Source organism: Grampus griseus, assembly GCF_964374135.1.
Source record: "Grampus griseus genome assembly, chromosome: 11".
Lineage (NCBI taxonomy): Eukaryota > Metazoa > Chordata > Mammalia > Artiodactyla > Delphinidae > Grampus > Grampus griseus.
Genome location: NC_139005.1, coordinates 49,511,391 through 49,528,277, shown reverse-complemented (window position 1 = coordinate 49,528,277; position 16,887 = coordinate 49,511,391). Strand labels below are relative to the sequence as shown.

Sequence of the window (16,887 nt, the reverse complement as noted above, 5' to 3'; positions counted from 1 at the left end):
TAAATAGAAGTGACCCAGAATCTGGAAAGAGTATGTGTGGGTCCAGTGACAGGAGAGGGAGATATAGCTAGCATCTAAGACAAGGAGCTGTCTTCTCTCTGCCCTGGTTTTAGGTTGTCTCACACTTTGAGGGCAGGCTGTTAGGACTCACTGAACTCTGAAGCTAAATTCTGTATTTGCTAATAACTGTAGTATGAAAGTGGTTTCCAGAGTTACACCAATTTCGCTAGCACCAAAGAAAACACCTGGTCTTAGCACCACTCATTGTGAGCCTCACACATATTAAAATTACACAAATAGGGCTTCCCTGGTGGCGCAGTTGTTGAGAGTCCGCCTGCCGATGCAAGGGACATGGGTTCGTGCCCCGGTTCTGGGAAGATCCCACATGCCGCGGAGCGGCTGGGCCCGTGAGCCATGGCTGCTGAGCCTGTGTGTCCGGAGCCTGTGCTCCGCAACGGGAGAGGCCACAGCAGTGAGAGGCCCGCGGATAGCAAAAAAAAAAATAAAAATAAAATTACACAAATACTTCTGTACTATACTACTTATTTCTAGAGTATGTATCAATTAGATGGTTTGCCATGTGTTTCAAAAAGCAGATTTTGAACAAGCTAAGCAATTTAATTTTCCTTCTGGGTCTATCATTGGGGGTTTAAAAATCTTGTTAATGGATTGTGTACAAATAATTCCAGTTGGGCTATTTTATTTTTACACAATCACAATTGGTGTCATTATATAGTTCATCTTTTGTGTGCCGTTTTTAAGAAAAGTGGGAAGATCCAGGATGTTCCCAGTCTACCTAGTTGTTTAAAGGGAATTTTGAGGGATCTGTCCAAGAAAGTATTTTCTTTAGAGCTTAAACCACCCACGAAAGAAAAAAAACACAGAAAATCTCTCCTTTCCAATCAAACTTGACTATCTTCTCTTTCCTTAACATTTGGCTCCTTTTGTTTTCAAAATTAATTTACCCTGTTGGGAAACTGAGTCTTACCCTTGGCCATCAACAAGACTCTTTTTTTGCCTCAAAAGTGAGGTTTCTTTTTTTTCCCCCACATTACTTCTTGTTTAATTTTTATTTCTTATCAGAGTAAAACTGAAAAATGATGTCTTTTTAAAATGGGAATTCAAGTCTGAAAACTATGGACTGTTTCACTTCCCAAATTAGTAATTTGTACACCTATCTTTGTATATTCCAACCAAATATTATATAGTATTTTTACTATTTCAATGCGCTTGAGGGTGATTTAGGGACTTCTATTTTGGGACAGCAGTAACAACTCATCCAGGCTTATTAATACTATACAAATTGTGGGCTCTCATGGGGATGGGGTCTCAAGGCAGTATTTGTTTAAAAATAGTATCACTATACAGGTTGCTTGGAAGCAATCAGTAGGTACTCTCATTAGTATTTAATAACTCTGAGACCCTTCTCAGAAGATGTATGAAGACAAACTTGGTGACTACATTGTTGGTCAATGCAGAGGCATAAAGGATCTAGATCTAACTTTTTTTTTTTTTTTTTTTTTTTTGCGGTACGCGGGCCTCTCACTGTTGTGGCCTCTCCCATTGCGGAGCACAGGCTCCGGACGCGCAGGCTCAGCGGCCATGGCTCACGGGCCCAGCCGCTCCGCGGCATGTGGGATCTTCCCGGACCGGGGCACGAACCCGTGTCCCCTGCATCGGCAGGTGGACTCTCAACCACTGCGCCACCAGGGAAGCCCTAGACCTAACTTTTGATAGTTGTTAATTCTCCTGGAAAACCTTGGACTCAAGAAAAATGGACAATATTAAGGGAAGGTAGACTTCAGAATGTTGTATATGTGATACTAGATAAGGAGGCTATGAGCCTAGTCACAGAATGGTCACTTTGCCATGGAAACCAGACAAAAACTGGGTTGGAAGACAGATTTCTTTGCAATAAAAATGTCTTTAGAAAATATAAATGAAATGTTGCTATTCTTTACATTTAATCTTGAATATTCTATATTCCATAAATAATACTGAATTTATTATTCTTAATAATACTGAATTTAGAATGTTACTGTATTTTAAACGTATCTATTTTTAATGCACATTCATAAGGTAAATTTACTTTGAAAGCTTTAAAAATACTTACTCAGTAATACATCAGGGATAAAACAAAATCACAGTAATACAGTGATGCTTCAGATATTGAGGCAAATCCTTCATTTAATTATCACATTAGGAACACATACTATACCCAACACCATCTTAGCATCTATGAACAAGACTCTTCCATCAGATTAATTCAGTCTAATGGGGGATGAGAGATATGCATAGCCCAAGGTGACAACTGATGTGTCAGGAAGAGCAAGCCAGTGTATGTTGGGATTGGTCCTGAAGAATGTGTGTAGGAGTCTGCCTGGTAGGAGATAAGGCAGACCATTAAACAGAATAGTATGTGGGAAAGCCCAGAGTTGTCAAATTGTATATGTTTGAGGGAAGGTGAGGAGTTGGATAAGGGCTAGTTCTCAATCTTTTCCCTCAAGCACCAGTTGAACAGGCAATCTGGGTGGAATAATCGTTACCCTATTCTTTGTTCTCTTGCTGAAGAAAGCTTATTGGAACTTGAGTGTGAATGATATTGAATAATGATAATTAGTCTCATTTGTAAAGAGAGAACAATCATTCCCACAATTGGGTGTACTTGTTAGTAATAATACCTGCTGCGTTCTTCATAATGATCAGGACACAATTTATACCTCACAATTATTCTAAAAGGTAGGGTAATAGTGCCAGGAGTGGATGGCTTAGGTAGATGGGGAGTTTGGTTTCCTCACAAATATCTATTAATAGCCCTCTACAACAAGTAAACTGTACATTTCAAGAAAAACCATGTGCTTGCTGAGCAAACATGCAGTTTTAAGAGTCTCACACTTCTTTCTACTCGGACTGTTCACCCCAAGCCCTCCTAGATGGAAATTCTGGAGCTGCTCTAGTTTGCAAATTGGGAATCAGAGAGGTAACAAGACTTACAGAAAAGTGGTAGGCCCAGAACTCAGGTGGTTAAAGTTCTAAGCCTATGTTCTGAACCACTCTTTTATTCATGGAGGGTCTGGAGGAGGACTTTAAGCTAAAGAGAGGAATAGAATCTGACTTTTACTAATTCTATCCCAACAATAAAAGTCGTAACCTCTGAAGTTTGGATTTTACTTTACTCAAATGATTTTAGATACTGAGAAATAAAATTGGGGGAAAAAGAAAACATAATCCATGATTGCTGAAGGCAGAGAAAAGGGTTTTAAGTGTAAAATGTTTAGTTATGCTCATAAATAGCTTTAAAAAAACAAATCTGTTAGTATGGAACTGGATTCTAGTATCCGTGATGAAATTTTAATTTTCAAGCTTACCATCACATTAAGACTTCTGCTCCAAGTCTTTTAGAGGAGCTAGGAGAACATCTTAAAAAAAAAAAATGAAAAAGCAAATATTAATTTGATCCATCCTACTGGTTATTCTTCTGCTAAAAATATATACTTAACAATAACTTTAAAAGCTGAATTTGAGCCTTCAATTGAAGAAGTCTTTCATCAGCAATGATAGAGCACTCTAGTTTTCCATAATAGGAAATATGCCTTATTTTGCAAAACCTCGAAGTTTATACCTCTATATCCATTAACTCTTAATCCTCACAAGAAACTGGTATTTTATGGTTGAGAAAACTAAAATTCAGAAGCCAATGACTTAAGAGCTAGCTGTGGTAAAATGGTTTTAAATACAGAATGTTTCCTACCCTATCTCACTGTCTCCCAACAAACATCTTACCCAAGTATTTGTGATTATTGATGTTTACTGTTTGAATTTGCAATATTACAACTCACACAATAGATACATGGCACAAAATTGAAATTGTTTTATAAATCGAGTTTTATCTTACTGAAGTCACTCAGTATGAGTCCTACAGGAATAAAAAGATGTACTATCAATAATTTCTCCATATTTAGTTTATTTTTTGGTTTTCTTAAGTGAGGGCAATTCTAAAATAATTCATATATGCTTGGAGGTTGCTCTGTCTTAAGTAGTTTTCAGGACACTGATAATTCACTACAGGAGTTAGGGAGCTCAGGGGATGAACAATGATCTGGACGTCTGGAACTTCTTTGGGAAATGACTTAAAAAGTCATGATGTGATTAATTCTGACGAACTCAAGAGAATTTTAAAATTGCCCACTTCATATAATCAAAAGATTGTTTTCAGTATAGAGAAAGTGAAATACTTTCACTACTTATAGGGATAACTCAAGGTCAGAAGAAAAGCAGGCCAGATGAAAGAGTGAAGGCACACATGTAAGGCCAGACTAAGAAGAACACTTTAATACGTGAGTCTAAACTATTCAAAACCTAGCATACCTAAGAATCAATGAATAGAGGAGGAATAAGGAGTTACAATGCCTGTTAACCTACAATATTCTTTCATAAAGTTTAAAAGAAAAACAAAATAAGTGTTAATGAGAAAACTTGGTTTGAGATATTACAAAGTTTAAGAATCCTGAAAGATTTTAACTAAGAATTAAAAAGCAAGGTAATACTTAAGGTTTAAAACAGTTTGGGAAATGTAAAGAATTTGTCATTACTGAGAAAAATGTAAGAATACACATTATGGGAAAAGACTGTTGGGATGTTTCCGTATTTATTGTTTTACTTGTATGTATGTAGATTTAACTCCCAGCAACGGATTTGAAGGTCACAGCAAATAAAACTATTTTTTTTTGTTTCATCAAACTATATAGAACAAACTACAAGTTCCTGATATGAGGGAAAACTTTGAGCAAAATGAGCACCAACTTCAACCATGATTTTCTACAGTAGAACATAGTTAATTACCAAAACAATTTAAACATTTAAAATATTTGATTTTGTGCATACTGAAAATGTGCAGTCTTATTTTTACAGCATTTCCATTTAAAAGAACGATTTCCAAAGGGATAGCTGTATTTTTAGCTGCTTTGTATAAGATTTAATAGGCATTTCTAGAAAAAAAATGACATCAAAACCCATTTGACTGATTTTTCTCTCTGTCCTTTGAGACTCTAGTCCACAATATTATGTCAACTCTTGATTTTCCCTGAATGGTTTATCCACTTTCTGGATTCTCTTAATAACTCAGAGTCTCTTCCCTTTCACTATCCTGGCAATTTCCAGGCTTCCAAAGATAGAGCTGATTATAATTAGACCATGGTATGATGTAGTGTATATTTCCCAATGCATATATTTGCCAAAAATAATTTTTGTACTGTCTGTTTTATATTATCCATTTAAAAATTCTTTACCCCATCATTAGTGCAAATAAGGCTTGATCAATATTTGAATTTTTACTATGTACGTTTTACATGTATATTTTATCTTCCTGATTCTGATATTTAAAAACCTATTCTATGCTGATTAAAAATTTGAATATACCTAATCCAGTTTTAAATGAAAGTGTTATCTGAGCTATTTTGAAATTCTTTTGCTTTAATATATGGTAAATATGAATTAAACACATGAAAAATTATATAGAATTGAAATGCCCAACCTAGAATAATGCTTATAAGAAAAATTATACATGTTTCTCATTAAAAAACTCTGATAATGAAACAATAGACTATATAGCTCTACAACTTAATATATGTCAGCAAGAATATAAATACACTCTCCTTCCCCCTTTCTCTAACCTCTGGCACTTAAAAAAAAGTATTTGTGAGTTATCAACATAGTTACCTTTTCAAGAGAAGCTGTTTCAAATAAAAATTTAAAAAATTACTTTATTGTAGAGCAAAAAATATGACCAAAGATTTCCACTATTCTTCTTTGGCTTCAGAAATAAAATTTATTTTCCTTTCCTTCTCACTCCTCTGAGATTTTAAAGACTTTTGGTTCCTTCCTCTGTATACAAGAATTCTCCACATTTCTACCTTACAAACTAAACTGGAGAGAATGTGCTCATCTATACTGCACAAGCAAAGATCAGAACCATAGCTACAAGTAGGGAGGATGGGAAGCAGGCAGTAATGAAATGTATTGTTTGTAAAGTACTTAAAGATAATAAAACAGACTAAAAGTTGGCTTACTTTTTGTTATCACCATGTACCAGTGATAGTGTCAGAGACAGTACATTCTTCTCTGGGGTGAAAGGTTCCTACTGGCATGCTCCCCACCCCCGCAAACCATGCCCCCTCCCCCCAACTCCCTTTCATAAGCCACTGAAGGAGACTCTACTCATTTTATCTCATAGTCTCCTGGCTTATTTCTCATAAGATGTCCTCACCTCAATGAAATTAGTTGATGAACAAGCACTGTCTTTATACTGTAGCAATGGCTTTGACACTTAACTAATTTTCTTCATACCCAAACCACTGTTTTGTGTGGCTTTATATCTAGCTGCCAGAAAAGCAAGGACAAATATAGGACTAAACGAATACAGATTATAAGAGAAAGCAGGATATTTAAATAAAACATTAGGCTGCAGCTTTTTCATATAGATTAATTAAAACTAAATCATAGATGAAGAAAAAAAGTCCTGAAAATCAGGGTTGCATTTGGGGAAATGTAAAGAAGGGCACAGTTGAGTTAGATGAACAAGGAAAAAAATGTCACATTTAAAATTTAATTAAAATTGTAATAAATGTATGCAAGTTGAATGAAGTTAGTTTTAAAAGGGAATGGTTAGTCAATGTTTCAGCTGGTATTTTTCTTATTCAGTACTCAGATATTCACCTGAAGTTACTTTTGGGAGCAAAGTTATTAGACTTCAAGATGACTTTGTATTCAGACTGAAAAAGTCAGTAATGAGTATACCACATAGCTTACAAAGCACCTTGCCATAAAATGCATTATCTTGTTTGAGCTCCAAACAATCCTGTGAGTCAGACACTATAACTAGTGGGAAGTAGCACATGTACCTGAGGATAGAATATTGGCCACCACATAGCAATTGTGTGAACTTGGGAATATTGGCTGCTTTGTACCTTGGTTTCTCCGTATGAGAAATGGGGATGATGAATGTTCCTACCTCGTAGCTATTGTGGAATTATATGAGGTAATACATGTAACACTTTAATATAGTACCTGGTCCATGAAAATGCTCAATAAATGCTCCTATTATTATTATTATTTTACCGGCCAGGAAACAGACCAGGAGAGATTAAATTCAAAGTCATGTGATTACTGAGTAGCAAAGCTAGAAGCAGAATTCTAGACTGGATATATTCCTACTACCCTGTACTATCTATGAATATCTACTTTTAATTAGAGTATGGATTAGCCTTTGCACTATTTTTACAGTTTTCTTTTTTGCAGCTGAAAATGCCATTTGAGTTTGACAAATTCAATGGTATTATTAACATCATTTTCTTTTCTTTCAGTGGGAATATAAGTTAATCACAGGAAAAAGGAATGGTACCTATGGACAACTAGGGTAGAGACTACAATCTAGAGCTAGAAAAAATTTTGTCTTTTCTTTAAACCTCAGAAAAATGGAAATAAAGTTTGCTAGTTGGTAGGTAGCAGAAAGACTGCAAACTCTGTGAGCACAGGAATATTTGATTACTGCTAAATCTCAAGACTCTAGATTAGTAGGTATACAAACAAACATTTGCTCAATGACTAAATATTTAAACTGAAAACGTCAACTTTAAAACATGTCCTTAACAGTAGGATTTACTTAGCTATGACATGCTTTTCTTTCTATTTTTAACGGTATAACTAAAACGTCTATGGTCACCTACCATAAAATAGAGGATTTTTATTAAAAGATTCAGAGTAAGAAATAAAAGACTAAATAAGGCCTTGAATAGCTTTATTGAAATCTGTATAAATAAACATGCACATTTCAAATGTAAACGCAAGTGAACTCAAGTGCAGACAAAATTTTAACCTCTGTCATGCAGGAGGTTAGTTTACATTAAAAAAAAAAAAAAGAAAGAAAAAAAGAAAAGAAAAGAAAAGAAGAGAAAAAAGGAAAAACCCAAAGCAGCTTTAAAAATACCAGGATGAAAAACCAGCTTTAATATCACGGTATAAAGCAAAGCCATGATCAACATACCTCATTTATCCTGGTCAAATGCATTTCTCTTTCACTTTTAAATGCTAACATAAATAAATAATTTACCAAAATGTGCACTCACAGAGTGAACTTTTATTTACAATACACAATTTATAATCTATTGTATTTGATTAGTTCAAGTGAAGAACATTATACTTTTTGCTTTAATAACAGTGGGACACAAAGCAATTTCTCAGGTAGTCGATATGTGAAATGTGCCCCAGCATTTATTTTCTATTAAAGGCAGTATTGTATGCCAACTGACAATACATTCTTTCAACTAGATCAAAGGGAAAAAGCAGCAAATGAAAAATGTTTCAAATGTTCACACATATTTTTGGCATCCTGGATCCTTGAATGTGGTGAACTAAAATAAAATTCAAGGTTTGTATACTTTATATACTGTACAGGTTCTGACTCTGGAACATGCAAATGCCAATTCTCTTGTAACAAGTTACCTTCTGAGAAAAGCTGTAAGGCTATGGTGAATTCCATCAGGAACACACAAAGAAAGTTAACAGACCTACCTGTAAAGCCAATTGTCCATTAGTGATTTAAAGGCCAGTATATGAAAAAAAATTCTCATCTAAGCTTGATGTAATTATTACTATGGATACAGAATACTATTAAGTTTGTCCTTATATTACAATACTTGGGAGAGCTGAAAGTTGCCAAATTACCAAAAAATGGGGTAGAGAAAAACAGACAGCCAAAATTTTAATTTTGGACCAACACCAGATTAAAGATATGCATTTTAAAGCAAGTCAAAAAGAATTTGAATATCTAGGGATAGATCCCAATAGCAGTAAAAAATACTTACATTTAACTGAAAAGTGACTTTCGATGAAGTGTGAAATCTAGAACCTGTTTCCACAGTAGTAATAAGATGAACATAACATTCTGGATTTTTTATGATACTACAAAAGGAAATAACTTTTTCAAGATTATTTCTTGTATCATGATTTGGTTTTATAACAGGCCCACATTGACTACCAGGTAAAGATTTGAAAATTTGGTTTTCCAAGAATACTACTGCAGTATTTATGCCACATGGATACCGCAGCTAAATATCATAGTAGTATATGTGGCAGCTTAATGCACATGAATTAATTATCCAAAAACTAAGTTCAGCCAGTTTTCTTGCAGTATTATTTGAGCAAAATAAATGACCAACATCCACAAATTTAACGTTTGTCATCAATTAACTCACATCCAAAAAATTAAAGAAAACATAATTCATCAAAACAGCAGCAAACTTAAAAGGGATTTATTTGTGATTTCCTATATATATTTAGCTTGTAAATACAAGACTGTAAATGTATTAAGAGACAATTTCTGTTAAAGTTTTCATTGTGTTTCACTTCAAGTACTGCACAAGTTAAAATCTGATAAAGGATTTACATTCAGTTATCTGAAACTCCCCATCTCAGACTTTTGTTTAATGTGGTGGGTAACTTCATCATTTTGATACCACCAGCAGGAAAGTCTCTCTTTTATGGCTTCTAGGACTTTCATTAGTTAGTGTGCATACAGTTTTCGTTTTCTATATCATTGTCATTATCATTGCTATCTTCATCACTTTCTAATGGGATGCCTGTGGCAGCTGAAGCACCTTTAGTTTCTCGGTCAAGAGGAAAAAAGCCAGTTCCACTGAAAGTGTCTTGCCTCTGGTAGAAGAGTACATATGCTGCTTTGGACTGTTAAAACAAACAAAAAAAAGAATGTTAAAATGGTTATGATTCTTAAAGGTAACATTAAATACAGTATGAATTTTTAGCTGGTAACCAATTTTGGTGACAGGACATAAATCAAGAAAACCACACATGGTCAAATGGGGGTTACTAAAACTGAGTAAATATAAGATGACTTCTATATATAAAGGAAAAATGGTCACTGGATTTAACATTTTTTATTCTCTTCTAAGTTAGTTGGATAGATAAATAAATCCAACTGTATCACAGATTAACCTATTTACTCTAAAATGAAATAGAATTCTATGCTTTCTTCCCTTCTGTCTCTAAGAAAAAGGTAAGCTTCTTTCTAATAGTAATAACTTCATTCTGTATTTGCTCTAGATTCTAACTTTTCTTACCATCTTAAGGATATTGCTCCATCAATCATCACTATCTTTAATGAGTTCTTATCTACTGGACTTTTGGGCATAAAAAATACTTAAGTCTTTTCCCATCATAAATCCCTCTCCATTCTACCTCTTCTTCTAGCTGCCATATACCTCTTCCTCTTCCTCACAGCCAGGCTGGAGACAGAAAATCTAATATTCATCATTCACTCTCACGTACACTCCTCAATTCAATGTGACTGCCGCAACCATTCTAATGAAATGGCTTTCACTAGGCTCAAAAACCTCCTATTAACAAATTAAATGGATGCCTTTTTTAGCTAATCTTTCTGTAGCATTTAATGCTTTATTACTCCTCTTTCCTGCATAAAAGCATTTTTGGCTTCTGTTACACCACTTTTCCTTAGATCTTCCATCTCTACAGTTTCTTCTACTTTTCTGTGGGCTCTTTAAATGCTGACCTTCAAAAAAAATCATGTTCTGTCCTCAGCCTACTGCTCTTTCTCAATCTGTATCTTCCCATAGGTGACTCATTCGAAACTATGGTTTTAACTGCTACCTAAGACAGACAATTCAGATTTATAACTGAAGCCAGATCTCACCCTTGAGTTAACTCACCCTAGTTCTATTAGTCCCATTTCCAAATGGAAATTTCCACATAGCTATTATACATGTATCTCAAACTTCACAGCAAATTTTCTTCCTACGTTTACTACCTTAGTGAATGTTGACGAGTCATCTTCATCTTCTCCCTCTCTACATCTTTATATCTAATCTTAATCAAGTTCTATTATTTCTATCCATTAAGTAGCTCACAAATCCATTCTCCCTTTGTCTATATACTTACTACCACTACTTTAAATTTAGAAGCTCTTGTTGCTTAACTTACATGACAGCCTCCTTTCCTCTGGAGACAATAATGACCTTTCTGCTTCTTTACTCAGTGCCCTCCAACCTGTCTTCTAAAGTGTTTGTAAGACATGTTAAGATGCAAATTTAATAATGTTCTTCTATTACTTAACAACCATCCAATATTTCTTACAAACTTTAAGATAAGGTCTAGGGCTTCCCCAGTGGTGCAGTGGTTGAGAGTCCGCCTGCCGATGCAGGGGACACGGGTTCGTGTCCCGGTCCGGGAAGATCCCACATGCCGCGGAGCGGCTGGGCCTGTGACCCATGGCCGCTGAGCCTGTGCTCCGCAACGGGAGAGGCCACAACAGTGAGAGGCCCGCATACCGCAAAAAAAAAAAAAAAAAAAAAAAAAAAGGTCTAAACAACGAAAAATGTCATCTTTCTTGATCTGAGTGCTAGGTTTAGCCCCAGCCTAATTTCTGCTCCATATCCCCAACAAGAGTCTTTCCTTTCAGTAACACCAAATTATTTGCTGTTCCCCTAAATGCTATATTCTGTCATGCCTCCTTGCTTTTGTAGGTACTGTTCTTTTTGCCTAGAATACCTTTGCATCTTTTGTCTCATTTACTACTATTTGTATCTGTAACTCAGGTCAAACACCACTTTCTCTATGCAAACTTCCCTGCATTGGCCCTGTCTCCTTAAACCCCAAATCAGTTGAGACAGATGCCTCCAACCTATACAGCCAAGATACTTAATAGTAATTATTATATACAATTGTCAATTCATTTCTCATCACCTTTAGATTGTAAGCCTCTTGAAATCACAGATAGCTGTCTTTTAACCTTGTTTAGAATAAAGCGCTATATATAGAAGGTACTCAAGTACCTGTTGACTAAATGAAGAATTGTCATTGTTAAAATGTAAGGTAACATCAAATTCACTTACTGTATATAAACAAGATATATTATTTATTTGAAAGCAAGATTAGGGCAGTGTTGTCAAATAGACTTTGAAGGACAATGTAGGCAACTTCAGGATGTTTTGTGTTGGTAGATTAAAAAGGAGAACAGAATTGAAAAGTGAGGGATATGATATGAAATTAGAAGTCTAAATATAAACTGAAAATGTAGTTAACTTAGGCATATACACATTTTAAAAAATATTAAAATATTAAGAGTTCAAAAGTCTTTTTGTTCTTTGTTACAGCTGTAGGGAGATAAGCAACGGTACATAATTTAATATATAAATATATATAAATTATATACACATATATAGATAAAAATATGAAACATCTACAGAGAAACAATTCAAAATAATTTCATATCTGTTCATCCAATGACCAATTAAAACTATGCCAGTAATTGGGCTCAGAAATTTATTAATTTATTAAATTGAACAATTTTAGTTGAAGACCTTTAAAGCATTATAAACTAAAAAAGTAAAAAACTAGTATCTGCCCTCAAAGAATATATAATTTGAATCATGAAATAAAGTAAAGCAGTCAGTGCTCCCCCAACATCACCAGAAAACCTCTGTATAGGAAATATCATCACATAAGCAAATACCTTAATTCTCATACTTTGTAATACTGTCATCAATAAGTAAAATATACAGAAAGGCAAAATTTATAGAATAATAAATTCTTATCAAGCAATTCTTAGTTTTCTTCTTAGAACATACCAGTTGTCTGTTCATCAATCCATATCTGATAATAAAAATGTGCTCTGATGGGAAACAAAACAAATGCCAGTATTTTGGCTCCAGCTGTGGCTGATAAACTGATGCACGTGTGAATAGATGTTAACTTCCTAATTTTTCTACTATTCAGAAAACATCAAAGTAACAAATACACAGCATTAATTTTTTTAAAATCTGTAATTTGTTTTATATAACTATATCATTTTGAGTTTGAATATGTAATTGTCAGAAAGGATAAGACTTTAAAAATCTGAGGTATGGTAAGGCCCTTAAAGATTTGTTTTTTTTTCTACTTTAGCATTCTGACTTTAAGCAGTCAATGTCTAGAATGTCTGAGCCTATTTTTCAGGGGAAAATGTAATATTTTCATTAGAACTCTCCAGTTTTCATGTTGAAAACCAGAAAAATTTTCATGTTTCAACTTATGCTTCTGTTAGTGGGCAAATTTAGTAGACAGATTTCCACTTAGAGGACAATTTTACATTTCTTTAAAGCAGAGCAAGTCTCTCACCTATTAGAATTGCTAGAATATAGACTATAGTGTTCCATGGGCCCCTTTTAAAACAGTAGATTCCTTGATTTTCAGGAATAAAAGACACACTTACCACAATCTGGTCTTCAGATGCAGTTGAGACACTACTGTCATCAAAGTAGTACCATTTTCCATCATCTTTATTTTTTGCGAAAGCAGTATCTAATGAAAAAATATAATCGCTTCTGTGACTTAAATGAGCTGTGGTTTCCTGGGAGGGAACCCTCAAAACTTTAAAACCATCTAATATAGGGAATACCTATTAAAATTACATGATAATCATCTATATAAGACCTGTCTATCATGTATTTAACTGATTCCAATGATTAAAGGTTTTTAGAATAATTTCCTACAAACTAGAAGCCTACAATACTTTCATATAAGTTGAAATATGTGACTTTTTTCATCCCAGGCACAAACAGGACAGATTTATTATTTTTTAATTCACAGAATAACAATACTAATGACAATAACTTGTGATTAACATTTATGTAGTGCTTCTGGTGTATCAGGCACAGTGCTATGCACTTTACATGTATTATCTCAAAAGAAGGTACTATGATTACTATTCTTCTGATTTTAGAGATGGGGAAAGGGAGGCATCAAGAGAAGTTTAATTTGTCCAACAGTATAGCGGTTAGGTAGCAGAGTCAGGATTTAAACTCAGGCCTGTTTCTGATTCCAAAGTTTGAATTTTCAACCAAAATTTAAATTTTCTATGACTAATATTTTTCCAACAATATTATCTCATTGATTTGTAGAGGTTTTTACACCAGAATCTTTTCCAGTCTTTAACAAAAGTACAGAGCAAAGGAAAGGTAAAAAACGATCAATTGATCTGCACAAATTTTAAAGATCTACTTTATCTTTAAGTTAAAAAAAAAAATGCCCACTGCTCCCATCCATACTTTGTATAAACTATCCAGTAACTGAGGAAACAAAGTTGCAAAATGTACTCAAAACAATTATTTGCTGTCATAGTTTCTAAAAAGTGACTTTATAGGCTTTGTCTTCTAAATAGTTCTACCCCTCTTAAACAAAATTATTGTTCTTTTGGGTGGAGCCCAATATGGATTATAAATTTGTCAATCTGAAATCAAGACCACCACACTCCCAAATTTAAAGAAACATATTTTCAGACCAATAAGTCTGAAAATAAAAAGATAAGATTTAACAATAATATAGATTTATAAGAGACAAATCTAACAAAAAGGCACACAGAGTTTGCAAATGAAATCATGGTATCAAAAGAAAGCTAAATTAATATTTGTAATTCTGAGAAAAAGACAAAACGAAAAATGAATATCAAATTCTGGTAAAAGGAACAATAGAGAAAGAAGAGCTACCCATTTTAAACATAAATGCAACTAATAATGCAAAAGAATTAATAAAACTGTTAGAAGAAACAGATAAATCAACACTTCAGTAGGAGTCCTGACAAATTCCTCTCAGAAAAAGAATGAACATCAAAAATAACCAGAGATAGTAATGATTTGCATACAACTGATCAGATTAACTGTAACGGAAATATAGAACTCTATGCTTAAATGGGGAATATGTATGCTTTTCAAGTACACAAACATTTAAGGAACAGACCATATATTAAGCCCCATGGAAGCCCTAATAAACTCCTAGGATTAATATAATATAGATAATGCCCCTAAATGCTATGAAATAAAATTAAAATTAAGAAACAAAGGACAGCTTTATAAAACCATATATTTGAAAAAGCATATGATGAGATAATCTTGGGATAATCAGAAAATTATAAAGGAAACTAAAGACATATATAGAATTGAAAGACAATGAATACTACATTTCAATATTTACGGAATAGTGATAAAGGAATATTTAAAGGGAAATCTACAGCTTTAATTATAGCCTTCAATAGAGGGGAACAAAAGGAAAACAAAAAGTTAATAAGCATTCAACACAAGAAGCTGGAAAAAGAGAAACAGAGCAAACCCAAATTAACAAGAAGAAAAATATATCAAAGGGAAGAGAAGAAATCAATGAGATAGAATACATACATGTATAACAATAAGAAAAATGTAATAAAATAGAAAGCTAATTCTTTGACAAGACAGAAAAGAACAAAAAAGGGACAAAAATACAGCACAAGGGCTTCCCTGGTGGCACAGTGGTTGAGAGTCTGCCTGCCAATGCAGGGGACACAGGTTCGTGCCCCGGTCCGGGAAGATCCCACATGCCGCGGAGCGGCTGGGCCTGTGACCCATGGCCGCTGAGCCTGTGCGTCCGGAGCCTGTGCTCCGCAACGGGAGAGGCCACAACAGTGAAAGGCCCGCGTAACGCAAAAAAAAAAAAAAAAAAAAAAAAAATACAGCACAAGAGTATTACAAACAACTACTCTCAAATATATTGGAAAACATATATTTTTAGAAAAATGGAGAATGCCAAAATGTACACATTTTGGAAAAAGAAAACTGAATATACTTCAGTAAGCATGACATAAATAGAAAAATTTATGACTGTAAAGCCCAGATAGTTTTACAGGTGAATTCTACTAGACTTTCATGAATAGTTAATTCCTATATTATACTAGCTGCCCCAGGAAATAGAAAAAGTGTAAAGTATCCCAGCCTGTTTCATTAGGCTAGACTGTAATCTTGATTCCAAAGTAAGAACAATATAAAAAAATTGCAGTATCATTTCATTTATGAATTAAATTTTAACAATCCTAAATAAAATCAGCTAACCAAATCCAACTGGGTATACTAAAAAATACTTCAAGACTAGGATTTATCCCAGAATGCAATGCTGGTTCAACAGAAAAACCTATCAATTGGAGAGCACAGACTGGTATAACCGTCCTGGAGAGCCATCTCACAGTACTTTACTCTATAACCCAGCAGTCTTACATCTGGGTATGTAGCTCAATGAAATTCTCACGTAGGAGACCATAATGATGTTTATTGCTCTTGTGGTGGTAGAAAGTTAAAGGTAATTTGGATGTCCACCATGAAGCGAATAGAGAAATAAAATATGGTAGATATATAAATCATGAGTGGTTAGAAGCAATGAATTAAATTGACACAAAGTAATATGGAGAAGTCTTAAGTGTCAAGAGAGAAAAGTAAGATCCACAGCAGAGTAACAATCATGTAAATTAACAATGATGCACGATTCAGGAGAGCTCATACATCAAACAAGTTAGAAACGGAAGGGGAAGGAGAATGGGGAAGGACAGGAGCTCTGAATGGACCAGTGATTTCCTGTGCTTTGAACTATGGAGTATGATTAACTCAATCCTCTACTCTTGATGTTAAAAAAAAAAAGGTTCAAAAGCTGATTCATTCATTAATCAATATCTATTGAATGACTACTATATGTAAGACACATCTCACATTTTCCCTTTAAGAAGTAATAAATACCTTAAGGAAAAAAGTCTGGAGTTATCAAACACCATGATTTTAGTGAAACGGTAAACTATCAACTTACAGTGTCCTCCTCCCATCCCTCCATAGTGGTTGGAAACAGCAATCAAATTATAGCGGCAAGGACCTGCATTTGGGTTAATTAGGAATTCCGACATATCCAAATCACTGTTTAAAAAAGAGATCAAGTTAGTTTTATGTTTTTCCCTAAATGTAATGAATTCTACTCTCCTTTGTCAGTGTTGTTTGACTCTCATTTAAGTGTATTCCCATCTATCTATCTCAC

General features: G+C 34.2%; 1 protein-coding gene across 4 annotated transcripts in view; it reads right to left on the bottom strand.

Annotated features, from left to right (window-relative positions):
• Window positions 1-7,810: 7,810 nt before the first annotated feature.
• The window catches only part of USP15 (ubiquitin specific peptidase 15), a 127,102-nt gene continuing 118,025 nt past the window's right edge, over window positions 7,811-16,887 (bottom strand). For all 4 annotated transcript variants that reach the window (XM_082665047.1, XM_082665048.1, XM_082665049.1 and 1 more), the window contains 3 exons: window positions 16,666-16,769; window positions 13,280-13,368; window positions 7,811-9,738 (listed from right to left, as the gene is read on the bottom strand). In XM_082665047.1, the coding sequence (XP_082521173.1) occupies window positions 9,556-9,738; window positions 13,280-13,368; window positions 16,666-16,769 (376 nt within the window). In that variant the 3' untranslated portion in view covers window positions 7,811-9,555. The remainder of the gene's footprint in view (window positions 9,739-13,279; window positions 13,369-16,665; window positions 16,770-16,887) is intronic.